Source organism: Trichomycterus rosablanca, chromosome 1 (genome assembly GCF_030014385.1).
Source record: "Trichomycterus rosablanca isolate fTriRos1 chromosome 1, fTriRos1.hap1, whole genome shotgun sequence".
Lineage (NCBI taxonomy): Eukaryota > Metazoa > Chordata > Actinopteri > Siluriformes > Trichomycteridae > Trichomycterus > Trichomycterus rosablanca.
This window is the reverse complement of record NC_085988.1, coordinates 55,370,117-55,393,146: the sequence shown is the minus strand read 5'-3', so window position 1 is coordinate 55,393,146 and position 23,030 is coordinate 55,370,117. Positions and strand designations below refer to the sequence as shown.

General features: G+C 40.5%; 1 protein-coding gene across 3 annotated transcripts in view; it reads left to right on the top strand.

Moving 5' to 3' along the window:
* The window catches only part of snd1 (staphylococcal nuclease and tudor domain containing 1), a 320,334-nt gene that overhangs the window by 95,455 nt on the left and 201,849 nt on the right, over window positions 1-23,030 (top strand). Inside the window, exon 16 of one of the 3 annotated variants that reach the window (XM_062994658.1) lies at window positions 14,567-14,804. The exons of the other annotated variants lie outside the window; for them this stretch is intronic. Coding sequence (XP_062850728.1) covers window positions 14,567-14,715 — 149 coding nt within the window. The 3' untranslated portion in view covers window positions 14,716-14,804. Of the gene's footprint in view, window positions 1-14,566; window positions 14,805-23,030 lie in introns of those variants that run through there. 3 annotated transcript variants of the gene reach the window in all.

Below are 23,030 nucleotides of genomic sequence, written 5' to 3'. Positions count from 1 at the left end.
ACGTTCATTTTATGGGCTGAAGAGAGTGTGGATGAGTTTCTTTTTAAGCTTACTGAATTCACTGCTGCCATAGCAACACAGAGATGTCATCGCGTCTTGCCAGAATGTCCTTAATTTTAATGTTGAGAAGGTGCTTGGCTAAACCAACAGGCATGTCTAGCTGATTAGCATTTGTTAATCTCTTATGAGTTGAAGATTCGAGATTCACCCACACAGCTTTACTCTTTAACCCTCAGGTCTACTTGCTGTACCGCTACAATATAAAAACATACAATGTGGATTGTGTTTCCTCTGCTGCTATGGACAAACATGGCTATGTTGCATCTATTAATACAGAATGATGTTATTTGACCACCACTGAACAGATAATATTTGGGTGGTAGACTGTTTTAGACAATTCACTGCCAAGACAGTGATGGCTTAGTCATAAAACACAAAAGGGCTGAAGACAACTGAGATAAGTGCTGCAGTAAACCTTTTATTTTTTATTCACTTACTATACAAATATAATTTACTAGACACCGATGGGGAAAATGAGTAGGACCACCCACCTCATATACTGTCAAAACAGCTCTGATCTACCAACACAGTCATCCACATGATCTTGGAGAGAACAGGAGTGGACAGAAGGAAGCATGGACTGTTTGTCTGGCTTACAACTATGCAGCCTCATACATTGAGGGGATTCGATGCAGTGTGTTGTGACTCATTCCCCTTATCGCCAGAATTAAAATGATCACCAATTTGGTACAAACCAGTAGAAGTGCTACTGTGGCTCAGACACAACAGCCTTCATGTCTATATACATAGTTATCTGGTCAGTGGATAGTCCAGTTATGAAGAGTTATTTCACTGTTGGCCTGCATTTAGATGGTTGAGTAGGGTGGCACAGTGGCTCAGTGGGTAGCTCTGTCACCTCACAGCAAGAAAGTCCTGGGTTTGATCCCCAGGTGGGACGCTCCAGGTCCTTTCTGTGTGGAGTTTGCTTGTTCTTCCCAGGTCTGTGTGGAAGTATGTGCAAGTGAGGTGAATTTTAGATAAAACCAGTAGCGAGTACTGTAATTACCTGTCCTGTCATGAATGTAACCAAAGTGTGTAAAACATGACGTTAAAATTCTAATACATAAGAAGATGCTTGAGTATAATCAGTCTAGTGTCTTAGCATTATTTGCCACTATCAAGTAAGCCGGTGTTAAGAAAATAAAAGATCCATTAAAGTTGGAGGATTTTTAAGGCAATGAAGGAAGCACATTATGTGTAATGCAGAGCAGGAAGGTCCAGAAGGTGCAGCAGGTGCCTTATCTTGGCTTACTTATGTCTTCTGGCCATGAGTCGGCGGTTTGTAGCTTGTCACCGATTAGTCCTCTGTTGGCGGGTACTCACCCTGGCTACCTGTAAGCACCCTTTGCCATTTCAGACATACACCAACCCAGCTGTCTGGAGGTCTATATGCTGATCATATCTGCTGCATTCATCACATACACTGATCAGCCATAACATTAAAACCACCTTGTTTTTACACTCACTGTCCATTTTATCAGCTCCACTGACCATATAGGAGCACTTTGTAGTTCTACAAATACTGACTGTAGTCCTTTTCTTCAATGGTCAGGAGCCCCACAGGACCACCACAGAGCTGGTATTATTTAGGTGGTGGATCAGTGACACTGACATGGTGGTGGTGTGTTAGTGTGTGTTGTGCTGGTATGAGTGGATCAGACACAGCAGCGCTGCTGGAGTTTTTAAATACCGTTTCCACTCACTGTTCACTCTATTAGACACTCCTACTTAGTTGGTCCACCGTGTAGGTGTAAAGTCGGAGACGATCGCTCATCTATTGCTGCTGTTTGAGTTGGTCATCTTGTAGACCTTCATCAGTGGTCACAGGACGCTGCCTACGGGGCACAGTTGGCTGGATTTGTTTTTGTTTGGTGGACTATTCTCAGTCCAGCAGTGACCGTGAGGTGTTTAAAAACTCCATCAGCATTGCTGTGTTTGATCTACTCATACCAGCACCACACACACTAACACACCACCACCATGTCAGTGTCACTGCAGTGCTGAGAATCATCCACCACCTAAATAATACCTGCTCTGTGGTGGTCCTGGGAGAGTCCTGATCATTGAAGAACAGCATGAAAGGGGGCTAACAAAGTATGCAGAGTAACAGATGGACTACAGTCAGTAATTGTAGAACTACAAAGTTCTTCTATGTGGTAAGTGAAGCCGATGAAATGGACAATTTGTGTAGAAACAAGGAGGTGGTTTTAATGTAATGGCTGATCGATGTATACTATGATTAACTACAAATAGCCCAATATTTAATATATCCCTGACTGTGACATGGACAATGGCTATGAAATATTTTATTGAAATATAATTGCTGTTCACATTTTTGTGGGTTGATTCTAATGTTTTGCAGGTCAGTGTAGGTTTTATGTATTTACTAAAAGTTATGTATCTGTAGTTGTGCTCTACATTTACTCTACTACATTTACCACTCACCTCTGATCGTGTCTTCAGCCTACACTAGCACCAGCTTCTTTGTTTCTACGGAGGCTGTTTTGTTTCTCAGTTCTCCAGCTCTACACACTCACACCCACCGCTTGCTCTGTTCATGCTCTTGTGTGTCCAATTTCATGATGGTTCTCGAAGGTCTCAATGTGAGTGGGGTTGAAAGGCCATGGCAGCTAGAGTACAGGGCAATCTGCGTTCTGTCTGCATCTTTCTGAAAGGGAGGGAATTCTGGAGAGCGGGGACAGCTGGAAGCTGTCATGGTTCTTACTGGTAAAAGTAAGCACAGCACCTGAGCTCTTGAACTTGTCGGCTGTACTCTGCTGCTGCTAGTGACTTGGCTGAAAGTCTGAGCATGCTCCGTCCACCAGTTTTTTTGGCATTGGAACAGGAAAGAACTATTAGTTTATTCAGAATGTTCTGTAGATATAATAGTATAAACATATTTTTGGACTACTTGAAAATACAGTACATACAGTGTTTGTTAGTGGTTTGTCCTTTCACTAAAGCTGGGCCGCGCTGACCATCTGCTCATAAGACTGATCACAGTACGTGATTGCAGGGAGCATCTCCTCCATTTACTCTGTTGTTACTAAGGAGTCATTATCTGTCACCGTCCCCACCCCAAGTAATTATTTACCTCCAAAATCAAGAGAGGGGAGGGGAGGCCCATCCGATCTCCACAGGAGGGCATACATTCACTCCCGCTTGCGCCGTGCTTAATGACTTGTGTCTGCACTGTAGATATTTCAATTAATTCGGTAATTTGTTTCTAAGCGCCTTCCCTTGTTTTTCAGTTCTCGTCTATTCCTTGCGTAATTCGTTTTTTTTCTCCCCATAATAGTATCTTGACAAAAGCCATGCCGCAACGCCTCACTTCAGAGCTCATGACACGTTTTATTTGTCCTATCTTTCTTGGCTACCGACTCCTCTTGGCGTGCCTTTTCTTTTGCTCACATTTCTCTTCTCTGCATTTTCTTCGCCCTGCATGATCACTGAAGGTTTTTTTCCTTCTATATTTTTTTTCTTCCTACCATCAGGCTTATTACCACAGCTTATTAAAGGCATTTTAGCAGCAGGTGGTGGTGGGTCTGATGAAGCCATTTGCACCGTACCACAGACTGCTTGCGAGTTCTGTCATACGCTTGCATTAGGCTTAATTAATGCTGATGGAGACTACAGTCACTGCTTGTTCTCAAGCCAAGATGCTTAGAATTTTACTTCAGCGCTCTTGCCATCGAAACCCTGTTTAATGTTTGTGGATACCTGAGCATAAGCACATAGGACATCCTGTTCCAAAACCTGTGCATTCGTTTTCCATACTCCCTCTATGTCAATTAGCACACATGGCCAATTAAAAGCCCTCATAGAGATCTGTCGGTCGGTCTGTCCGTCCGTCCGTCCATCTTTTATCTGTCTGTCCGTCCGTCCGTCTGTCCGTCCATCCATCCATCCAATCAATCTAAATTAAGGAAAATAGGTTAATAGGAGCCTATCATGACCTCAAATGGAAGAGAAGTCTAATACACCAATACAAGGACTTCACAAGACATCTAAATGAGTTCGGTCATATCTGCTACCAGGACATTTCCAGCAGATCTTAATATGAATTTACAGCTCACATTGTCACCATGGGAACCTTCACATTTTTTTTTTCAATTTTTCCAGTGTTTTCAGTGTTTTTAAGGTTTTCAGACAGCTAATTTTAAACGACAACACCTAGTCTGCAGTTGATGCTTCATTTCATCTTGAAGGTGTTCAATAGGGTTCAACGACCTGGAGTTTCTTCACACCAAACTCATTAAACCATTTCTTTATAGATGTGCACAGGGACACACGCATCCTTCCACCTCAAAAAAGCAATCTGTGTGGCTGAAAAACCTAAACACTAATTATGAAGGGTAAATCCACATACAGCACATTTGGACATACAGTGTGTGTCCTTACCTTCAAGCATCCCTGCAGAGTCAATAAATTTGTTGAGCCTGTACAAGTTTATCTTTTCTTCAGTCCTTTTTATCAAATGCTAGCTCAGTGTATAATTTATCGATCTGCCTCTAATAGTGTCTCTGTGTGGCTGGTTTGTGCACATGTGCAGCTTGTTGTAAATATTATTTATGACCTATACTTTGCAATGTCTGCTCTAACTCAAAAGAAATGTGGCTTTGTCAGTTGATTAATGATTAAACGGTGTTTATTTTGACGCCTAGTCATTTTCCATACACCCTCTATGTTAATTAGCACACATGGCCAATTAATTAATGGCCCTTATGACCTCAGATGGCAGAGAAGTCTGATAATGCCAAGACTGTTGAGAGACCAGAAACCAGTAACTCATTTTTGCTTATACTTACGATTCATGTCATGGAGGAGGCTTCCTGGTAGGCTGCTGGCAAAGTTTACTGTCCAAAATTGATCATCATCTCTTCATTTTGAAGTTATACACTGATCAGCCATAACATTAAAACCACCTCCTTATTTCTACACTCACTGTCCATTTTATCAGCTCCACTTACCATATAGAAGCACTTTCAGGACTCTCCCAAGACCACCACAGAGCAGGTATTATTTAGGTGGTGGATCATTCTCAGCACTGCAGTGACACTGACTTGGTGGTGGTGTGTTGGTGTGTGTTGTACTGGTGTGAGTGGATCAGACACAGCAGCGTTGCTGGAGTTTTTAAATACCATGTCCACTCAGACACTTCTACCTAGTTGGTCCACCTTGTAGATGTAAAGTCAGAGACGATCGCTCATCTATTGCTGCTTTTTGAGTTGGTCATCTTTGAGATCTTCATTAGTGGTCACAGGATGCTGCCCATGGGGCGCTGTTGGCTGGATATTTTTGGTTGGTGGACTAAAACTTCAACGGCATTGCTGTGTCTGATCCACTCATACCAGCACAACACACACTAACACACCACCACCATGTCAGTGTCACTGCAGTGCTGAGAATCATCCACCACTTAAATAATACCTACTCTGTGGTGTTCCTGGGAGAGTCCTGACCATTAAAGAACAACATGAAAGGGGGCTAACAAAGCATGCAGAGAAACAGATAGACTACAGTCAGTAATTGTAGAGCTACAAAGTGCTTCTATATAATAAGTGGAGCTGATAAAATGGACAATAATTGTAGAAACAAGGAGGTGGTTTTAATGTTATGGCTGATCAGTGTATATCCATATTGCTGAAATTATGGCTTGCAGTGGAACCTATTAAGGTTGCACCTCTATACCACCTGACTTTGGTTACTAAATTTGTAAATTAACATAAAATCTTTATGTTGCAATACATTTGCATTAGGAGTTATTTAAGCACTCTTACCTTAAAAGGTATTATGGTGATGTGTATAGAATTAAACAATATCACACACTATGGAGTAGAGGACTAAATAAGGTTCATAAATCATCTATTGTGCTAAACATGGTCTTATACAATGTAAAATAATTCACTGATTTCACTTCACTAAAGTTACACTTTCTTTTACATACAGAAATACTGCTCTTGCTCCTCTTTGTCCTCGCATTTGTCAGAGATCTTTAAATCTTTATCAGAGAGAATAGGAAAACCTATTGAGCCCACTGCTCTCATGGCTTTTTTGGGGTGACTCCCATATCGACCCCTTTTTCGTCTGTGGTGATTATATCCTTTGTCTCTCTTTGCCAGATGACTTAAACTTCTTTAATGGAAATCACATATACCTATACCTCCTTCCCATACTTAATGGATTAGAGAAATTGTTACTGTGATGACATTTGGAAGATTGTACAAAGTTTGGGACCCCTTCTTAGAATATGTTAAGAAAACCCTACCCTAGACTGCCCTTGATGGGCTGAGCTGATAATGTCACCCCCTTCTGTTATTACTCAACTACACGTTGTGCATTACTTTAGCTGTGACTGCCCCTTTTTTTTTTTTTTTTTTTTTTTTTTTTTTTTGATTATGTTTGTATTTTTTTGGTGTACTGTTTTGAAATTTGCTGAGATTTTGGACACTTTAATATGCATAATGTTTTGTTGTAAGAAATATTATATATATTTATATTGATGCATACAACCAATTTGGATTATATTAGTGGGCATCATTTTGAGTTTTAGTGAAAAACAAATAGTTCAGTTCATGCACTTTACCCAAGCTACTGTTTGCCTCTTCTTTTTTGTAAGTCCCTTGATGTTATCCTCTGGCTGTTAAATGACATTCGAATGTCATTCGAAGGCCATCCCATTGAGTGGATATTTATTTGTGCTCTCTCCCATATTTGAGTGTCCCAGTTTGCATGTGAGGTGTTTGGGCCAAGCTTTCATGAGAGGAATAACCTGACCATAACCAAAACCAAAAACCTGCCTAGCAGCTGTGAGCATTTTGCCATAACTAAAATTGCACAACGTGATCTTCTATATCTGTATTTGCATGAGTTTTACCTTAACACTCTCTGCTTATTATTATTATTATTATTTATTTATTTTATTTTATTTAACAGACTGAAAAGTAATGCCTAGCATGTCAAGTGGGACAGATACGTTCTGGTGTTAAATCCAAATAAAATAAGTAAACAAATAAATTACACTTTATTTTTAGTTGTACTGCTCCTCTAGTTGACCCAGTATAACTCTCATTTGAAAATAAAATCTAAGAGATAAACACATCTAGAGATCAGTAGGTGGAAAGTAAGAGATGCAGATGTCAAAGAGTGCTTTGGGTGTCATGAGACTGGAGTAAAAGAGATGTGAGGAATAGAGATGTGTCTTTGTTCTGGGCTGCCTGTTATTCGCCTGTTATATTCAATAGCTACTCAAATAGAACTTAAAATCACTTTCATGCAGGGCAGGGAGCTCAGGTGCTGCAGAGGAGCAAAACACTGGTGTGAAAATTTACATTCGATTGTGGATAATTGTTTTTTTCTTCACTTAGAACCTTGTTTAAGAAAATGTTTTTCCTGAACCCCACCAAGTCAAGCATCACCTTTGTATAGGAACATTGTCATGATCTATTTAAAAAAATCCATAATGGCTAAAAAAATATATAGTGAAAATATATTTGCCTTAAGGCTTTAGGACTTTTGGAACATTGGCCAATCTACCCAGGACTGGCCAGCTTGTTGATGTTTCTTGACAAGGTACATAGCAGAACAGAACAGTAAAACTCTACAGCAGGAAAAGTGTATTCCAAACTGAGTGTATTCCTTTTTTCTCAGACATACAGTATTTGGCTGGCATGACCTATGTCTAGGGCCCTACTAAATTCATGGGACATTTCACAGCGGTCATTGAAGAACACTGATAAATAGAATGATAGGATAAATGGAAGCTACAATACACAACACAGCCTACCTTAATAGTTGAATATTTGAAACCTAGAACATTCAGTGACGGTGTGAGGCTTCATGTGTGAGACACCCCCCCCCCCCACCATCTGCGTCCACATAATCGGTTAAGAGTTACCAAACTCAGTTACTCGGGTAGTGTTTTAAGACTTCACAGGAAAACGGCTCATTGCACGGTCCGTGTCGCATGTAGGACCTTACATGTGATATAGCACTGAGAGCTATTGGAGTACACAAGCACATTGAACACTACAAGTAGAAGAGAAAAACATGTTTAACTGAGATCTGTAATGCAGTCTGTACTCCCATCTGAGCTGAAGATGCATTTTTACTGGGAGCGGATAAAGTGCGCCTGTGTGATTGTGTACAATTGTAGCCACCTACGCACAGGTTTTGAACACGGTCATACCCTACCCATCCTAACCTCCAGCTTCAGCTCTGTGTTGGTGGTGTTTGTCAGAAATTGAGCTCTAGTCTCTGAGCGCTTGTTTCAGCTTGCGTTAGAACCTCTGTTCAAGCTAGCTACCGGTTCCTTAGGATGCAGTTGCTTTCGGGTCAGGTTAAAGTGGGCTTTACCGGTATGGTGGGTGGGTTGTTGCTATTGTATTGTAGAGCCGCCTATTTGCCTTCATTTCATTGTGCTTTAAATGTGTGTGATTAAAGTGAGGATTGCTACTTTCTTTGCTGAGTGTAATTGGCATGGTGCTTAGATGCCTTCTTCCTAACCCTGTCTTTGAGTCTTTGCCCCACTTGACTAGTTCCATCTCTTTTTTTTTTTTGTTTGTTTTGTTTGTTTGTTCCTTTGATGCAAAAAAGAAAAAAGGGGAAAGCTTACTGGGCAAAAAGCCATGCTGCTTTAACCTAATCCGTGTTTCTGTGTATTTAGATTGAAGCTTGAAGGAGATCATAACATTGCTGCCTGCTGCCCTGCAGTGTTTTGATGATAATAAATGTATATTAATGCTAATTTATTTCAACTTGCACATTTTGTCTTTTTTCCCTTCTTAAGGATTTAGAGTTAAGGGAACCAGTATTGGAGAATCCTAGTAGCTTGTTACCCTGGAATGTCTACCCATACAGTGTTTTTACACCTAAGTCATTAAACCTGTCATCTATTTATTTATTTAATTATTTATTTAAATACATGAACCAGTGTAACAGCTCCACCTGCATTCAAGATTGGCAGCTGGGCACAGTTACAGGATTATGTCTTTCTGCCTTGCCAATAAATTCTCCAAATTCCAATTTAGCTGCTGGAGACTCCGGTTGTGTCAGAGGAAGGCATATTCGCCTGCCTCACACTCCCTCTGACGCATGTGCAGTCCGCAACCCCTTCTTATTCGCCCACACGTTTGGTGAATTCGTGCGCAGAGAGCCACACACTGAACTCCATGCTCCTCCACTTTCTGTACAGGCGTCTTAGGCTACTATTCAAGGGCCTTACACAGCGTCGAAGACCCCACCCACATTCAGTTCGGTCTTTTACCTACCCAATTTTTGAATGGCCAGTTTTGTCTGCTGCAGGCATTGCCAATTATGCCCGCTAGAGGGTGCCCAGCTGACTGGTAGCAGAGCCGAGGTTTTACACTCATGGCTGGTGTGCTAGCAGAATATCCCACTGCGCCACCTGTGCACCCATAACTGACATTCTTAACTGACAGACACCTGTACCTCAATGAGCATTCATTTACATCAGGTGGTAGGTGGTTTTATTTATCAAAACTTCTTCCTCACAGATTTGCCAGCTCCTCCGTTGGCATCCTGCTTTTTTTTTTCTTAGGAATGTGATGACTGGGTAATCTGGTTTGGTTTCCTGCCTGCTCAGATGCCGACACTATCTTCTCATCATGGCACTTTTTAGCCATTGTGATTCCCCAGCAGACCCTATATATGAATCTGGGTACAGACAGTGCCAGTTGGTGAAGTGGTAGTCTGGCTTCTTCTGGGTTTCCTTTCTTTCTTTCTTTTTTTTTTTTTTTTTGCTGCAGTCGCTCTGAGCAGCTTGCCATATTGTGACAGCCAGTTTTCATCACTCACTCACTTTCTAAGCTGCTTATCTTAGAGTTGCGGAGGGTGCTGGAGCCTATCCCAGCTCTCAGTGAGTTCAAAGCTGAGAAACACCCTGGATAGGGTGCCAGTTAATCACAGGGCAAACATATACACAGACACATTCACACCTAGGGACAATTTTTAGTATCTCTAATCAACCTGACTGCATGTCTTTGGACTGTGGGAGAAACCTGAGCCTCCAGACACAGGGAGAACATGCAAACTTTACACAGAACTCAGGGACTTCTGACTGTGAGGTAAGTGGGTAGCACTGTCGCCTCACAGCAAGAAGGTCCTGGGTTCGATCCCCAGGTGGGGTGGTCCGGGTCCTTTCTGTGTGGAGTTTGCATGTTCTCCCCGTGTCCGGTGGGTTTCCTCCGGGTGCTCCGGTTTCCTCCCACAGTCCAAAGACATGCAAGTGAGGTGAATTGGAGATACTAAATTGTCCATGACTGTGTTTGATATAACCTTGTGGACTGATGAATCTTGTGTAATGAGTAACTACCGTTCCTGTCATGAATGTAACCACAGTGTAAAACATGACGTTAAAATCCTAATAAACAAACAAACAAACTGACTGAGGTGACAGTGCTACCCACCTAGCCACTGTGCTATCCCTTTTATATCAGCTTTATCCGTGGGTTTTTAGCCACAGTATCACTCAACCTTGGTTATGCATCCTGCTAATTTGGCTCATTTTCAATTCCTGCAGATGTGGGAATACATTCTGTGCCTCAGTTGTGAGAGGTGACCCATCCTGCTACAGAGCAGTATCTTCTAAATGTGTGAAAATAGAAAATGTATTAAAACCTGGGAGACATGGATGTCTTTGTTATTAGTATTTATTTAATAGACATACCGCATATTTACTTGGTCTTTTTTCATTCCAGTTTACAAAAGCTTTTGTAGTCAAAGCTGCCCGCTTTTATACAAAATAATTGGGTTTAATGAGATGTTGTAACTTCTGTTGTCTTGTGTTTAATGTTCTATTCACACCATATTCATCAAGGACTTCATTTTAGCCGTCAGCCACACAATGAAGTTACTTTTAGTTTTGTCATTTACATTATTCTCTGTCTGGCTTTAGAAGTGGATCACATTCACACACAGCACGGTCTACATTCAAGCTCAACAAAAGAACGATCCCTAGACCACCCGTTATTAGGCTGGAACCTGCGACCACCCCAGGATTAAACATAATTTACCTACACCAATCAGCCATAACATTAAAACCACCTCCTGGTTTCTACACTCACTGTCCATTTTATCAGCTATTAGCTCCACTTATCATATAGAAGCACTTTGACTGACAATTACTGACTGTAGTCCATCTGTTTCTCTACATTTTAGCCTGTTTCACCCTGTTCTTCAATGGTCAAGACCCCCACAGGACCACTACAGAGTAGGTATTATTTAGGTGGAGGATCATTCTCAGCACTGCAGTTACAATGACATGGTGGTGGTGTGTTAGTGTGTGTTGTGCTGGTATGAGTGGATCAGACACAGCAGCGCTGCTGGAGTTTTTAAATATTGTGTCCACTCACTGTCCACTCTATTAGACACTCCTATCTAATTGTCCCACCTTGTAGATGTAAAGTCAGAGATGATTGTTCATCTATTGCTGCTGTTTGAGTTGATCATCTTCTAGACCTTCATCAGTGGTCACAGGACGCTGCCCACAGGGCGCTGTTAGCTGGATGTTTTTTAGGTTGTTTGACTATTCTCAGTCCAGCTGTGACAGTGATGTGTTTAAAAACTCCAGCAGCGCTGCTGTGTCTGATCCACTCATACCAGCACAACACACACTAACACACCACCACCATGTCAGTGTCACTGCAGTGCTGAGAATGATCCACCACCTAAATAATACCTACTCTGTAGTGGTCCTGGGAGAGTCCATTGAAGAAGTCAGTAATTGTAGAACTACAAAGTGCTTCTATATGGTAAGTGGAGCTGATAATATGGACAGTGAGTGTAGAAACAAGGAGGTGGTTTTAATGTTATGGCTGATCAGTGTAAATGTATATGAGACAAGTAAAGGCATTCTATTAAAATAGAGCAAGAAGAAACTTAAATGTTACAGTGCTGCAGTTCCAGACTCAGGCAACATTCACATGATATGCACCAAAACCGTTTTTGTGCTGGCTATGTCATTGTTTCCTATGGCGTAAGGCAGTGCTCGAGTGTAGCACACCAGATTTGCTGCTTTGCCGCTCAGGTTTTTACTGCTCGCCGCTGCTCTCAAAGTTCTGTCTGATTTAACCTTGACCGAGTTTGCTGCTAACTTTTGCAAAGCACCGCCAATGAGACCTTGTTTATTTGATGTAGTAAAAGTGAAGCACAAAGGTGGCAGAGAGAAATGGATTCAATTGTATTTCAATTAAATTAGAATAATATAATTGTGGGAAAACATAGCATGTCTCCTAGTGAACAGTAAAATGTGGAGACCTGGTTTTTAGATTGTTGATTCCAGTCCCAAGACCGGGTTTTTAGATTTTAGATATTAATCTCACGTTCACTAATTCTAATCCTGGCATTGAAGCTATTTAATAAGATTCACTGCGCCTTTAGATTGAACCCCCTTCATTTTTTCTTTATTTTCTTTATTTATTTTTTTCTACTTGCGTCTTGAAATAATTCTCGTTACAAACTGAAATAGATTGGAAAAAAAAAAAAAAGCTTATAAAAAACCGTCTACATTGTCAGTCAGTATTGTGTATTGTTTTCACGCTTGTCCCTCACTGGTACAGCCAGCAGAAAGCGGTTTTGGTGCACATCATGTGAAAGGCGTAAGCGCAGCAGTAAACGACGATACGTGCCCAGCCTGGCGGTAAACGAAGCGCAAAGGCGCTTATCATGTGAAAGCAGCCTAAGGCTGGTGCGGTGTTTTGAATTTGCTGCTGTTCTGTGTTTAACATGATTTACACATTAATTACTGTAGTTTTAGATTCATTGTTCTATAAAGTACAGTGAATTTTGTAGAACTTTTGTTGGTCAGACAAACGCGTTCCTAATTAAGTGCTCTAACGTCAGACTTAACCACACATGGTGTAAAATGAATGAAGAAAATGCGTAAAACATTTCCCTTAAAACACTGAAATGATTTTTGTAGGTTTATTTGAAATGCTGCACTCGCCGTGAGTGGTTTCAGGTCATTTGCTCTTCATCTGAGAGGAACACTAGCAACAGCTTATCATGAGGTTTCTGTAGAAAGCCAGCCATTGAAAGAAACAAAATGTTCATATTTGCATATGAATTGAATCGTACTGTCTGAGCAGCTTCAATTCTCTTCCACATTTTAACCTTTTAATATAAGACCAGTGATTTGTATTGGGTGGTGCATGTCTGATGCAGGCGAGTAGAATAAAATGTAATTTAAACAACATGGACTGCATTTAAGATTGATGTATTTTGCATCATGATGTCATTTTTAATATGGCACACATATCAGTGTATTAACAAGCACAATAGATTAATTACCAAATAAACAGTCTAGCCATATTAGGGCTGGCTCAATACCACTTTTTTATGTCCGATACTGCAAATTGAGTATCTGCCGATACCAATCCAATACCGTCATTTCTTCTCTCAAACAACTAAGCAGTAATAATACATGTCTCAGTGCACCATGGTTAGACTGTCTAAATAACAACGCTCAGACTGTGAAACAAATATTCTAAAGGAATAAATACAGAACCTACAACATCACACTTATGCAAAACTGCTGTTTTTATTTTCACTTTTACACACAGAACATTTAGCAGCATTTACTTACGTTCGAGCTGTTGTTTACGTCACACATCTCGCTTTGCGGCGTGTCGTCCAGAGTGTCTACAATTGGAAGATGTGGATGTCAGTCAAACGCGTGGACCAATTAGAATTGACACAGAGTTGAGATTTTCCGTTAAAGTTCTGTCACGCTTTTAGATTATTAAACCCTGCTGGATTTTAAAGAGGACATCTGTGTCTAAACGGGAAATGGTGTAGTTTGTTTTATTTCATAACACTAATGGATTAATTGTTGAGGATGTGAGAGATCTCCAAGCCGGGACAAGCCGGGTTTTCTTTATCTCAGATGAGCGATTTATCATTTATAAAGCGATTTTTATTGTGTTTAAACAGTGTTTTTAGATGTGGCAGTAGTAGATGATTTTTTAAAATGCTAAAAGTTAATTTCTGAATGGCTGTTGCAGATGAGTTGTAGATCAGTGGCACATGTTAATGATGTGACTAAGATGCACCTTGTTACAGCAGTTGCCGAGTGAGCCGGCATTAAACGGCACTCTGATGGAATGTATCTTCGTGTGTTATTTGCTTTACACACAAACAGTGGCCTTATTTACATTGTGTTATTTACATTAAGCAACAGTATTGGATCGGATTACACATTTTTTTTCCTTCCGATATCCGATTCAGTGATATCTGACCAATACAGAGTATCGGATCGGTGCCAGCCCTAGTAGATATACAATCTTTATTAGGAATTATTATATTGTACGTTATTTATTAGGATTTTACCAACATGTTTAACACACTTTGGTTACATTTATGACAGGACAGGTAGTTACTGCATACACAAGATTCATCAGTTATGACAGGACAGGTAGTTACTGCATACACAAGATTCATCAATTTTGCATCTCCAGTTCACCTCACTTGCATGTCTTTTGGCTCTTAGAGGAAACCCACGCAGACACTGTGAGAACATGCAAACTCCACACAGAAAGGACCCAGACAACTCCACCTGAGAATCAAACCCAGGACCTCCTTGCTGTGAGCCGACGGTGCTACCCACCGAGCCACATGCCGCACGCTAGATATATGTGATACAATACACAACCATCAGGCATTTCAGACACATCCTACCTGGTGTATAAACTTACTTATGTGAAATAAATTATATGTTTTCAACTTTGTGGTGAGTTTGAAAGAATCAACTTCCTTTAAAAGAGCGTTCTTTCTCATTTACTTGTAATAATGTGTTTGTAATGAAACTCAAGGCTATAAATAGAAGATTTGCTTCGCACTGGTGACATTTGTCTGATTACTATTCTGCTAATTGTCCAAGCTGGGCAGAATGAAATGGGCTGCCATGTTCTACTTGGCTTGAGTCACCCCATGGAGAAGCGCCATTTTTCAGGGGCACTGAGTAAGCTGATGACTATTGGAAGTCATTAAGCCTCTGGGAAAAAGAACGGCTGCTGAATGCACAACTTTGCAACCAGCAGAGCTTCAAAGAATAGTTTTTTTTACTCTAACAAAAATGAGTTTTTTGGCTGACCAGCAAGTAAATTACAAGATGCAAATATACTGTTAGTTTAATAAGAGCTTTTCTGACACGCTAAGCCCCCTGCCCTCACGTTCAGGGGTGAGACTGTGTTGTGTTTTGTAAGTAATTCTGGTTTTGTCATGTCGCGTTCTATGGCTTGTGCCATTCCGAACAGGTTAAACAGATCCTGAGATACCGGGGGGATACTGCTGCGGCTGTTTGTGGAAATCACCTTCTGTCTTTAAGCATAACGAATGCTTAGAGCAATATAAATGCTAATCTAGAGACGATTTAGTGACAACTAAGAATTAATGAGGTTTTATTTATTTATTTGTTTTTGCTCTTTTCTTGCGGTGTTAGATGCATATAGGTGATGTTACGTTGGACCGAGGAGATGACTGAATGTGTCTGGCAGAGCTTAAGACAATCTTTAAGACCATCTAGAACCTTTTAAACCTAATGATGGTTTAGTGATTTTTATTTTTTATCTCGGCTTAGTTCATGGTCTTACCACTTGGAAGTTTTCATGAACGTATCTACGAGCTAAAGCTCTTGGATTATCTTGATTGTCCAAAAGTAGCCTTGAATTGCACATTAACCTCAGAGGTCAGAGCCTGATTGTATCCTTACCTGAGTATTTTGTTCCAGTGACATGCTCTGTGCAGGTATCAGATGTTGGGTTTAGAGCTCAGACTCGACCTTACCATTGTGTGAGAGTAATCCACTTTCCAGGTCAGGTTTAGATAATCTCATTGGCTGATTGGTTATTTAATGCATCGTGCTGTGATCAGCAAGTAAAATAAAACTCATTTTTCATTATGTTTCATTATTGACAGCAATTGAGTAAAGATTATTAAGGCTTGACTAACAGTATTTGATAACAGATACAAAGCATATACAGAAATATTAGTTGCTTTTAGAAAGTGCAATTTAAAAATAAAGTGCATTTCTGATTTTGCCCTCAAATTACTGGGGAACTTTTAAAGTAATTACATACCACAGACTAACAGTACAAATACAAATGTGCTCTGTATTACTCATACCCTATTATTAATAGCTTGTGCTGGAAGATAGAGTTTTGTGCTGCTGGGACTTTGTTATTCACTTCTCATTAATGTAGTTCGACATAAACATTAAATAAATACCCTGCCGTGATATTTGCACAGGATATTTGATTTTTCTCTGGCAAGGTGTTCATACTGTAGAGCTCTGATTAATAGGAACAGTAAAGATATGCATTTTCGCCTGTGGTGATGTCTTTTGTCCTCCAAATTAGCCAAGAATTGGTACTTAGACCAAGTAAAGTCTTTGAAGGCTTTTTTACATTACGCTGTCTAATTGTAATACATGTATGAATGATGTAGAATACTACATCATTGATTACTAAAAAAAGGATAGTGTATTCTTTTAGTGGTTTTATTATTATTTATTTAAACCTGCTCTTTGGTGGTCCTGTGGGGGTTCTGACCATTGAAGAACAGGGTGAAAAGCAGGCTAAAACAGTATGTAGAGAAACAGATGGACTACAGTCAGTAATTATAGAACTACAAAGTGCTTCTATATGGTAAGTGAAGCTGATAAAATGGACAGTGAGTGTAGAAAGAAGGAGGTGGTTTTAATGTTATGGCTGATTGGTGTATATGACTATGCACTCTATTCTGTTTGGAATTAGATTGAGCTTAGATTGAGCTCATCTGATACCTTGAGTATGGTTACATTTACATTTTCAGCATTTAGCATATGCTTTTATCCAAAGCAACTTGCAGTACTGTGACACTATACAATCTTAGCAATTGAGGGTTAGGGGCCTTGCTCAAGAGCAACCTGGCAGTGGTGAGGTTTGAACCGGCAACCTTCTGATTACTAAACCAGCACCTTAACCACTAGGCTACAGCTGCCCTACATTTTAATGGGCATTCTGTGTCCAGAAATAAAGCTGTCAACCAAGGTGGTACAGAGTTCAAAAACTACAGACAACCAAAAGATGATCTAGAAGAATCAGTACAAAAGAAAACTTGTCTACTCTAATCTTCCTACCTAAAGCAAAATACAACATGAGCACACCTTCTTACCTAGTGTACATAGACATTTTAAATATCTACGTACAAAGTGTATAAGGCACCCCGTCATACCTGTCAGACCCCATAAGTATACAAAATACAATACAAGACATACAAACATAGCCCTACAGCTCTCATGTAGCATATGAACAATAAGTAGACAGATTGCAAGCACACAAGCCTAGCTCTTCAAAAAACACACAGCAAGGCCACCCAATTAACTGTCTATCATCATGGCGGCCTGGCGTTTTCGGGTCAGCTTTGCTTGTAATCTTAGAGCTCCACCCTGTTCCCTCCAACCACACTGTCGGGTTTGTCTTGTTAAATAAAATCAGCTGCACTTCAATAATAATACATGGAATTATGTACCGATATTTCTTTCTGCACCTTGTTTTATATGTACTAAAATGACCATGTAATATTATTCAAGACACATTCAAGACAAGTGCAAAGTTCATTAAAATTTAAACATACACATGGTATCATAGGTGAGATCAGTCTAATATGTATGTCAGTTTAATCCCAAACAGAAGATGAATTTAAAAGTGTACTGTATTAGGATGCCAATGTTGAAACAAGTTGGTTTGTGAGATGTCTTCCCTTCTAGATTTTCCATAATCAACTTTGAGTGTTTTTATTGAGTGGAAATATGTAGGTACCACAGTAACTCAGACCACATAAAGTAACAGAGCGGGGACGCCGAGTTCCATAGTGCATAAAAGTCATCAATGCTCTGCTGACTCATTAACTGCAGAGTTCCAAATCTCCTCTGGCATTAACATCAGTGCAAAAACTGTGTGCCAGGTGCTTCATAGCATGGGTTTCCATGGCAGAGCAGCCACATGCAAGCATTATATCACCAAGCACCATGCCAGGAGCCAGATGGAATGGTGTAAAGCATGCCGCCTCTGTACTCTGGAGCAGCAGAAATGGACAAAATCTGGCAGTCTGATGGATGAGTCTGGGTCTGGCAAATGCCAGGAGAATGTTACCTGCCTGGCTTTATTGTGCCAACTGTAAAGTTTGGTGAAGGAGGGATAATTATATTGTTCCAGCAACGAAAAAGCTTAATGTTTTAGCATACCAAGTGTATGCTTTCAACTCTGTGGGAACAGTTTGGGGAAGGCCCTTTTCTGTGACTGTGTCCCAGTGCACAAAGCAAAGGCATGGTTGGGTAACTCTGGTATGGAAGAACCAGACTGGCCTGCACAGAGCCCTGACCTTAACCCCATCCAACACCTTTGGGATGAACTGGAATGTAGATTGCTGGCCAGGCCATCTCATCCAACATTAATGTCTGACCTCCCAAATGCTATTCTGGATGAATGGGCAAAAATTCCCACGTACCCTTAAATCTTGTAGATAGCCTTTGCAGAGAAGTTGGGGAGTCCAGCACGGTGGCTAAGTGGGTAGCACTGTCGCCTCACAGCAAGGTCCTAGGGCGGGCCAGGTCCTTTCTGTGTGGTGTGCATGTTCTCCCCGTGTCTGTGTGGGTTTACTCCGGGTGCTCCGGTTTCCTCCCACAGTCCAAAGACATGCAAGTGGGGTGAATTGGAGACACTAAATTGTGTGTGTTTAATATAACCTTGTGTGAACTGATGAACCAAAGTGTAAAACATGACGTTAAAATCCTAATAAACAAACAATAAACAAACAGAGGAGTTGGGGCAAGCAACTCTACATTAATGTCTATGTGTTCAGAATTTAATCCTGTAGGTGTAATTTGTAGGTGTCCCAATACTTTTGTACATATAGTGTATGTGTGTGTGTGGGGGGTTAGGTTGGGGGGTGTTCACACTAGCACAGTAATGATTCTGTAAGGTAGGTTTATTCAGGAGTGAATCACTTTGACAATTACCCCTTAAATGGAGAGAAGACAGCTGGTTAACAAACTCAAGTGTTCGAAACACAGATGGTATGTAAACAGATCTGTATGTGGGACTGTTCTACCTCACATCACATTAAACAGTTCATTTGTGTGCGACTGGATGCATCCTGGAATTGGTATTTGAGTCAGGCATGTATGAAAGACACAAAGCTAAGTCATTACCAGTAAAGGTTTTGAGTGCCAAAGGGCTTATTATTCAGCTGCTATGCTTTGTCTTTAATTAATCTCCAGTGATTTGTCACTAGGATTGTCTTTTCGTGCTTTACGTTTGTAGTTCGGCATTTCATTAATGAGTACCTGGTATCATCACAGGATTGCTCTTGGTGCTCTGGTTTCTGGTTTCATTACACCTATCAAAACACAACCAGATAATCAAGCTGCTCTAGATTGCTACCGGGTGTCGAAATATGTAATCACTGTGATGGGTTGCCATCCTGTTTAGGGTGTGTTTGTGCTTTACACCCATTTCTGGGTGAAACTGAACACACCACATTAAGTGGCCATTAAAAATGTTATTAGTTGGCCAGTCAGGTGGCGCAGCGGTAAAACACTCTAGCACACCAGAGCTGGGATTTTAAATACATCGTATTGAATCTGGGTTGGTCGGCCACACAAACAACGATTGGCTGTTGTTCAGGGTGGGATGAGCCGGACCAGAGTTCCTCACAACTGGTGCAATTATAACCTCTGCTGGCTGATTGATGGCACCTGTGCAGAGTTGGGGGAATAATGCATTGATCAGAGTGTGGCTCTCCGTGCACAAGGCTGATCCGCATATGAACTCGCCTCGTGCAGGTGAAAAGAGGCAGTCAGTACTGCGTTCATGTCAGAGGGGGGCGTGTGTCAGTTGGGAAGCTCCTCAGTCAGCAGTGGAGGGTTGTAGCGGTAGAGGTGAATTGGATACGACTAGATTAGGGGAGAAAATTGAATCTGAGAGACTAACAGGTTTGCTATAATAGAATGATTGTCAAATAATTAATGAATAATAACCAAGAGACAAAGTATAACAAAGGAAATATTTATTTTTAATGCTTGAACTCCACTTAGTGATACAAACTGTCATTTCTTTTCCATGACTTTTTAACACAATGGCTCGGTGGGTAGCACTGTCACCACACAGCAAGAAGGTCCTGGATTTGATTTCCAGTTGGGAATCATTAAAAAATTCAAATAAAATGTTGAATGAATATCAGTTATGATTTATTAAGAGGTTTTTCGCCTCGCCTACACACCAAGGGACCCACCAGATTGTGTGAGTAATTATTTAGGTCCTCCTCAAGTCAGATTGGTTCAAACAACCCACTGACCTACTAGTGGAAGCCATATGACTAGCTTTCCACTGTGTCTTGTGTTGGGAGTTGGACCCACGGTGGTGGAGTTGATGGCATAGGGGAATAATTTTGTCGCCCACACTTACTGCACAGGGGAGTTTTTTCAGTGTGTTTTATTGATTAGCTGAGTGAAATAATGCTGTGGGATACTGAGGGTGATGCTGTTTTTTTTTTCTATAAGGTTAACGAGTGCACACTGGCACTGGGTCTTTCTACCACAATCAATACTCCTGCGTGTTTGAATGAAGAGCTGACTTTGACCTCTTTTGAAAAACAAAAAAGAGAGAGATTGAAAGACTGAAGTGACACTGAAACTGGACACACACCCTTTGTACGGGTGTAAATCTAGTGAAGGCTGAGTGGAGTTTTCGAGAGTCCTTCCTGCAGAGCGGTACAGGTGTGATTGCGTTGATGTGAGCATGAAAGCAGTCAGTGGCGCTTTACAACAGCGCTGCATTCAGAATACTGAGTACCGTACACACAGCTCCACTTCGCACTTAGCAGCTCCGTACACACTGCGCGTGACCCCGTGTTTCCACCTACTTTATTGTACAGTACGTTTTAAATGCTGGTTTATGGATTGCAGAGTTATATGGAGTCTTGCAAATAGGGGTCTTGTTACCAAAGGGCTTGCAGGGCCCAGCATATAATTGCTCTCTGCTCAGGACTGATTTTAAAGGTGGGAGGTATGATTGGACTGAGAGTGGGATGAAAAAGATTGTAGAAAAGAAATGTGGTGTTATATTTATTACAAAATCATAGCTTTGTCTTGTTTTGGTAATGGCTAGATGTTTGAGGTCGGTTTAATTTTTTGTTCTTCTTACTGTTACAAATAAATTAAAATTACACAATTTTAGCACTGGTTTATGAAAACTGCATCTACAAAACGGCATATCGGCTTGTTTAGATTTTCTTTCCTATCACATTATAGCTAGTCACTCCACCACAGTTTTTCGCTTACCATTGAATATATGGCAGACTCTCGATACATGACTTGCATTTTAAAATACCAAGGTACTGATCTGCTGCTGTACATCACCCTCTGATGTTGGGGGTTGGAGAGACATTAACAGTATAGAATGCCCCCTCCCTTCAGAATCTTATAAAACACAGTATTTGCTGGCTGAAGGATCTAAAGTCATGTGGGTCATGAATCATTCCAGTGCAGATCTCCAGCTACTGGATATTTAAATTTTTAAATGTTCCATCAAATATTGAATAACATTTAGAAAAGCACAAGATTATTTCGTTCACTGTAGCATATTAATCATTTTGAATCTTTTCTGCATTTCTGTTTGAAGGTTTAAAGGTTTTTCAATCATTTTTAATGGTCAGATTTATTTTACATACAAAATACTGAGACAAAATAATCCTAATAAAAATCGACATATAATTATTTGGTGTCCTGGGCTTGATCCCCAGCCTTGGTTACTATGTTTGGCTTGAAATCTCTTCCTATATATGTATGTTTAGCTCTCACCTTTGCAAATGCCAGTAAGTGGATTGTGAATGCGTGAGTGTACTGTCATAATAAGGATATATGTCTGTATCTTACTGTTGCTCTAATAGGCCGTGCTTTGACTCTGTAACCATCATGGACCTGATTAATAAAACAGACAATGAGGGAATAAATGAAACTTATTTACATTAGACTTAGACAAACTTTGTCATTCATTATACACAAGTGTATGCAGAACGAAATTTTGTTGCAATTAGCTCACATGGAATTTAAAAAAGTAGGTGCAGAAAGCCTTGATACAAGGTAGCACAGAATTTAGATATAAAAGTATATGAATATGTAGGAGTGAATAAGGATATGAATAAGTAGCAGCAGGAATTTAAATCTAAAGGTTTATGATATATACAGTATATATGTGTATATATATATATATATATACAGTGTATCACAAAAGTGAGTACACCCCTCACATTTCTGCAAATATTTTATTATATCTTTTCATGGGACAACACTATAGAACTAAAACTTGGATATAACTTAGAGTAGTCAGTGTACAACTTGTATAGCAGTGTAGATTTACTGTCTTCTGAAAATAACTCAACACACAGCCATTAATGTCTAAATAGCTGGCAACATAAGTGAGTACACCCCACAGTGAACATGTCCAAATTGTGCCCAAAGTGTCAATATTTTGTGTGACCACCATTATTATCCAGCACTGCCTTAACCCTCCTGGGCATGGAATTCACCAGAGCTGCACAGGTTGCTACTAGAATCCTCTTCCACTCCTCCATGATGACATCACGGAGCTGGTGGATGTTAGACACCTTGAACTCCTCCACCTTCCACTTGAGGATGCGCCACAGGTGCTCAATTGGGTTTAGTCCATCACCTTTACCTTCAGCTTCCTCAGCAAGGCAGTTGTCATCTTGGAGGTTGTGTTTGGGGTCGTTATCCTGTTGGAAAACTGCCATGAGGCCCAGTTTTCGAAGGGAGGGGATCATGCTCTGTTTCAGAATGTCACAGTACATGTTAAAATTCATGTTTCCCTCAATGAACTGCAGCTCCCCAGTGCCAGCAACACTCATGCAGCCCAAGACCATGATGCTACCACCACCATGCTTGACTGTAGGCA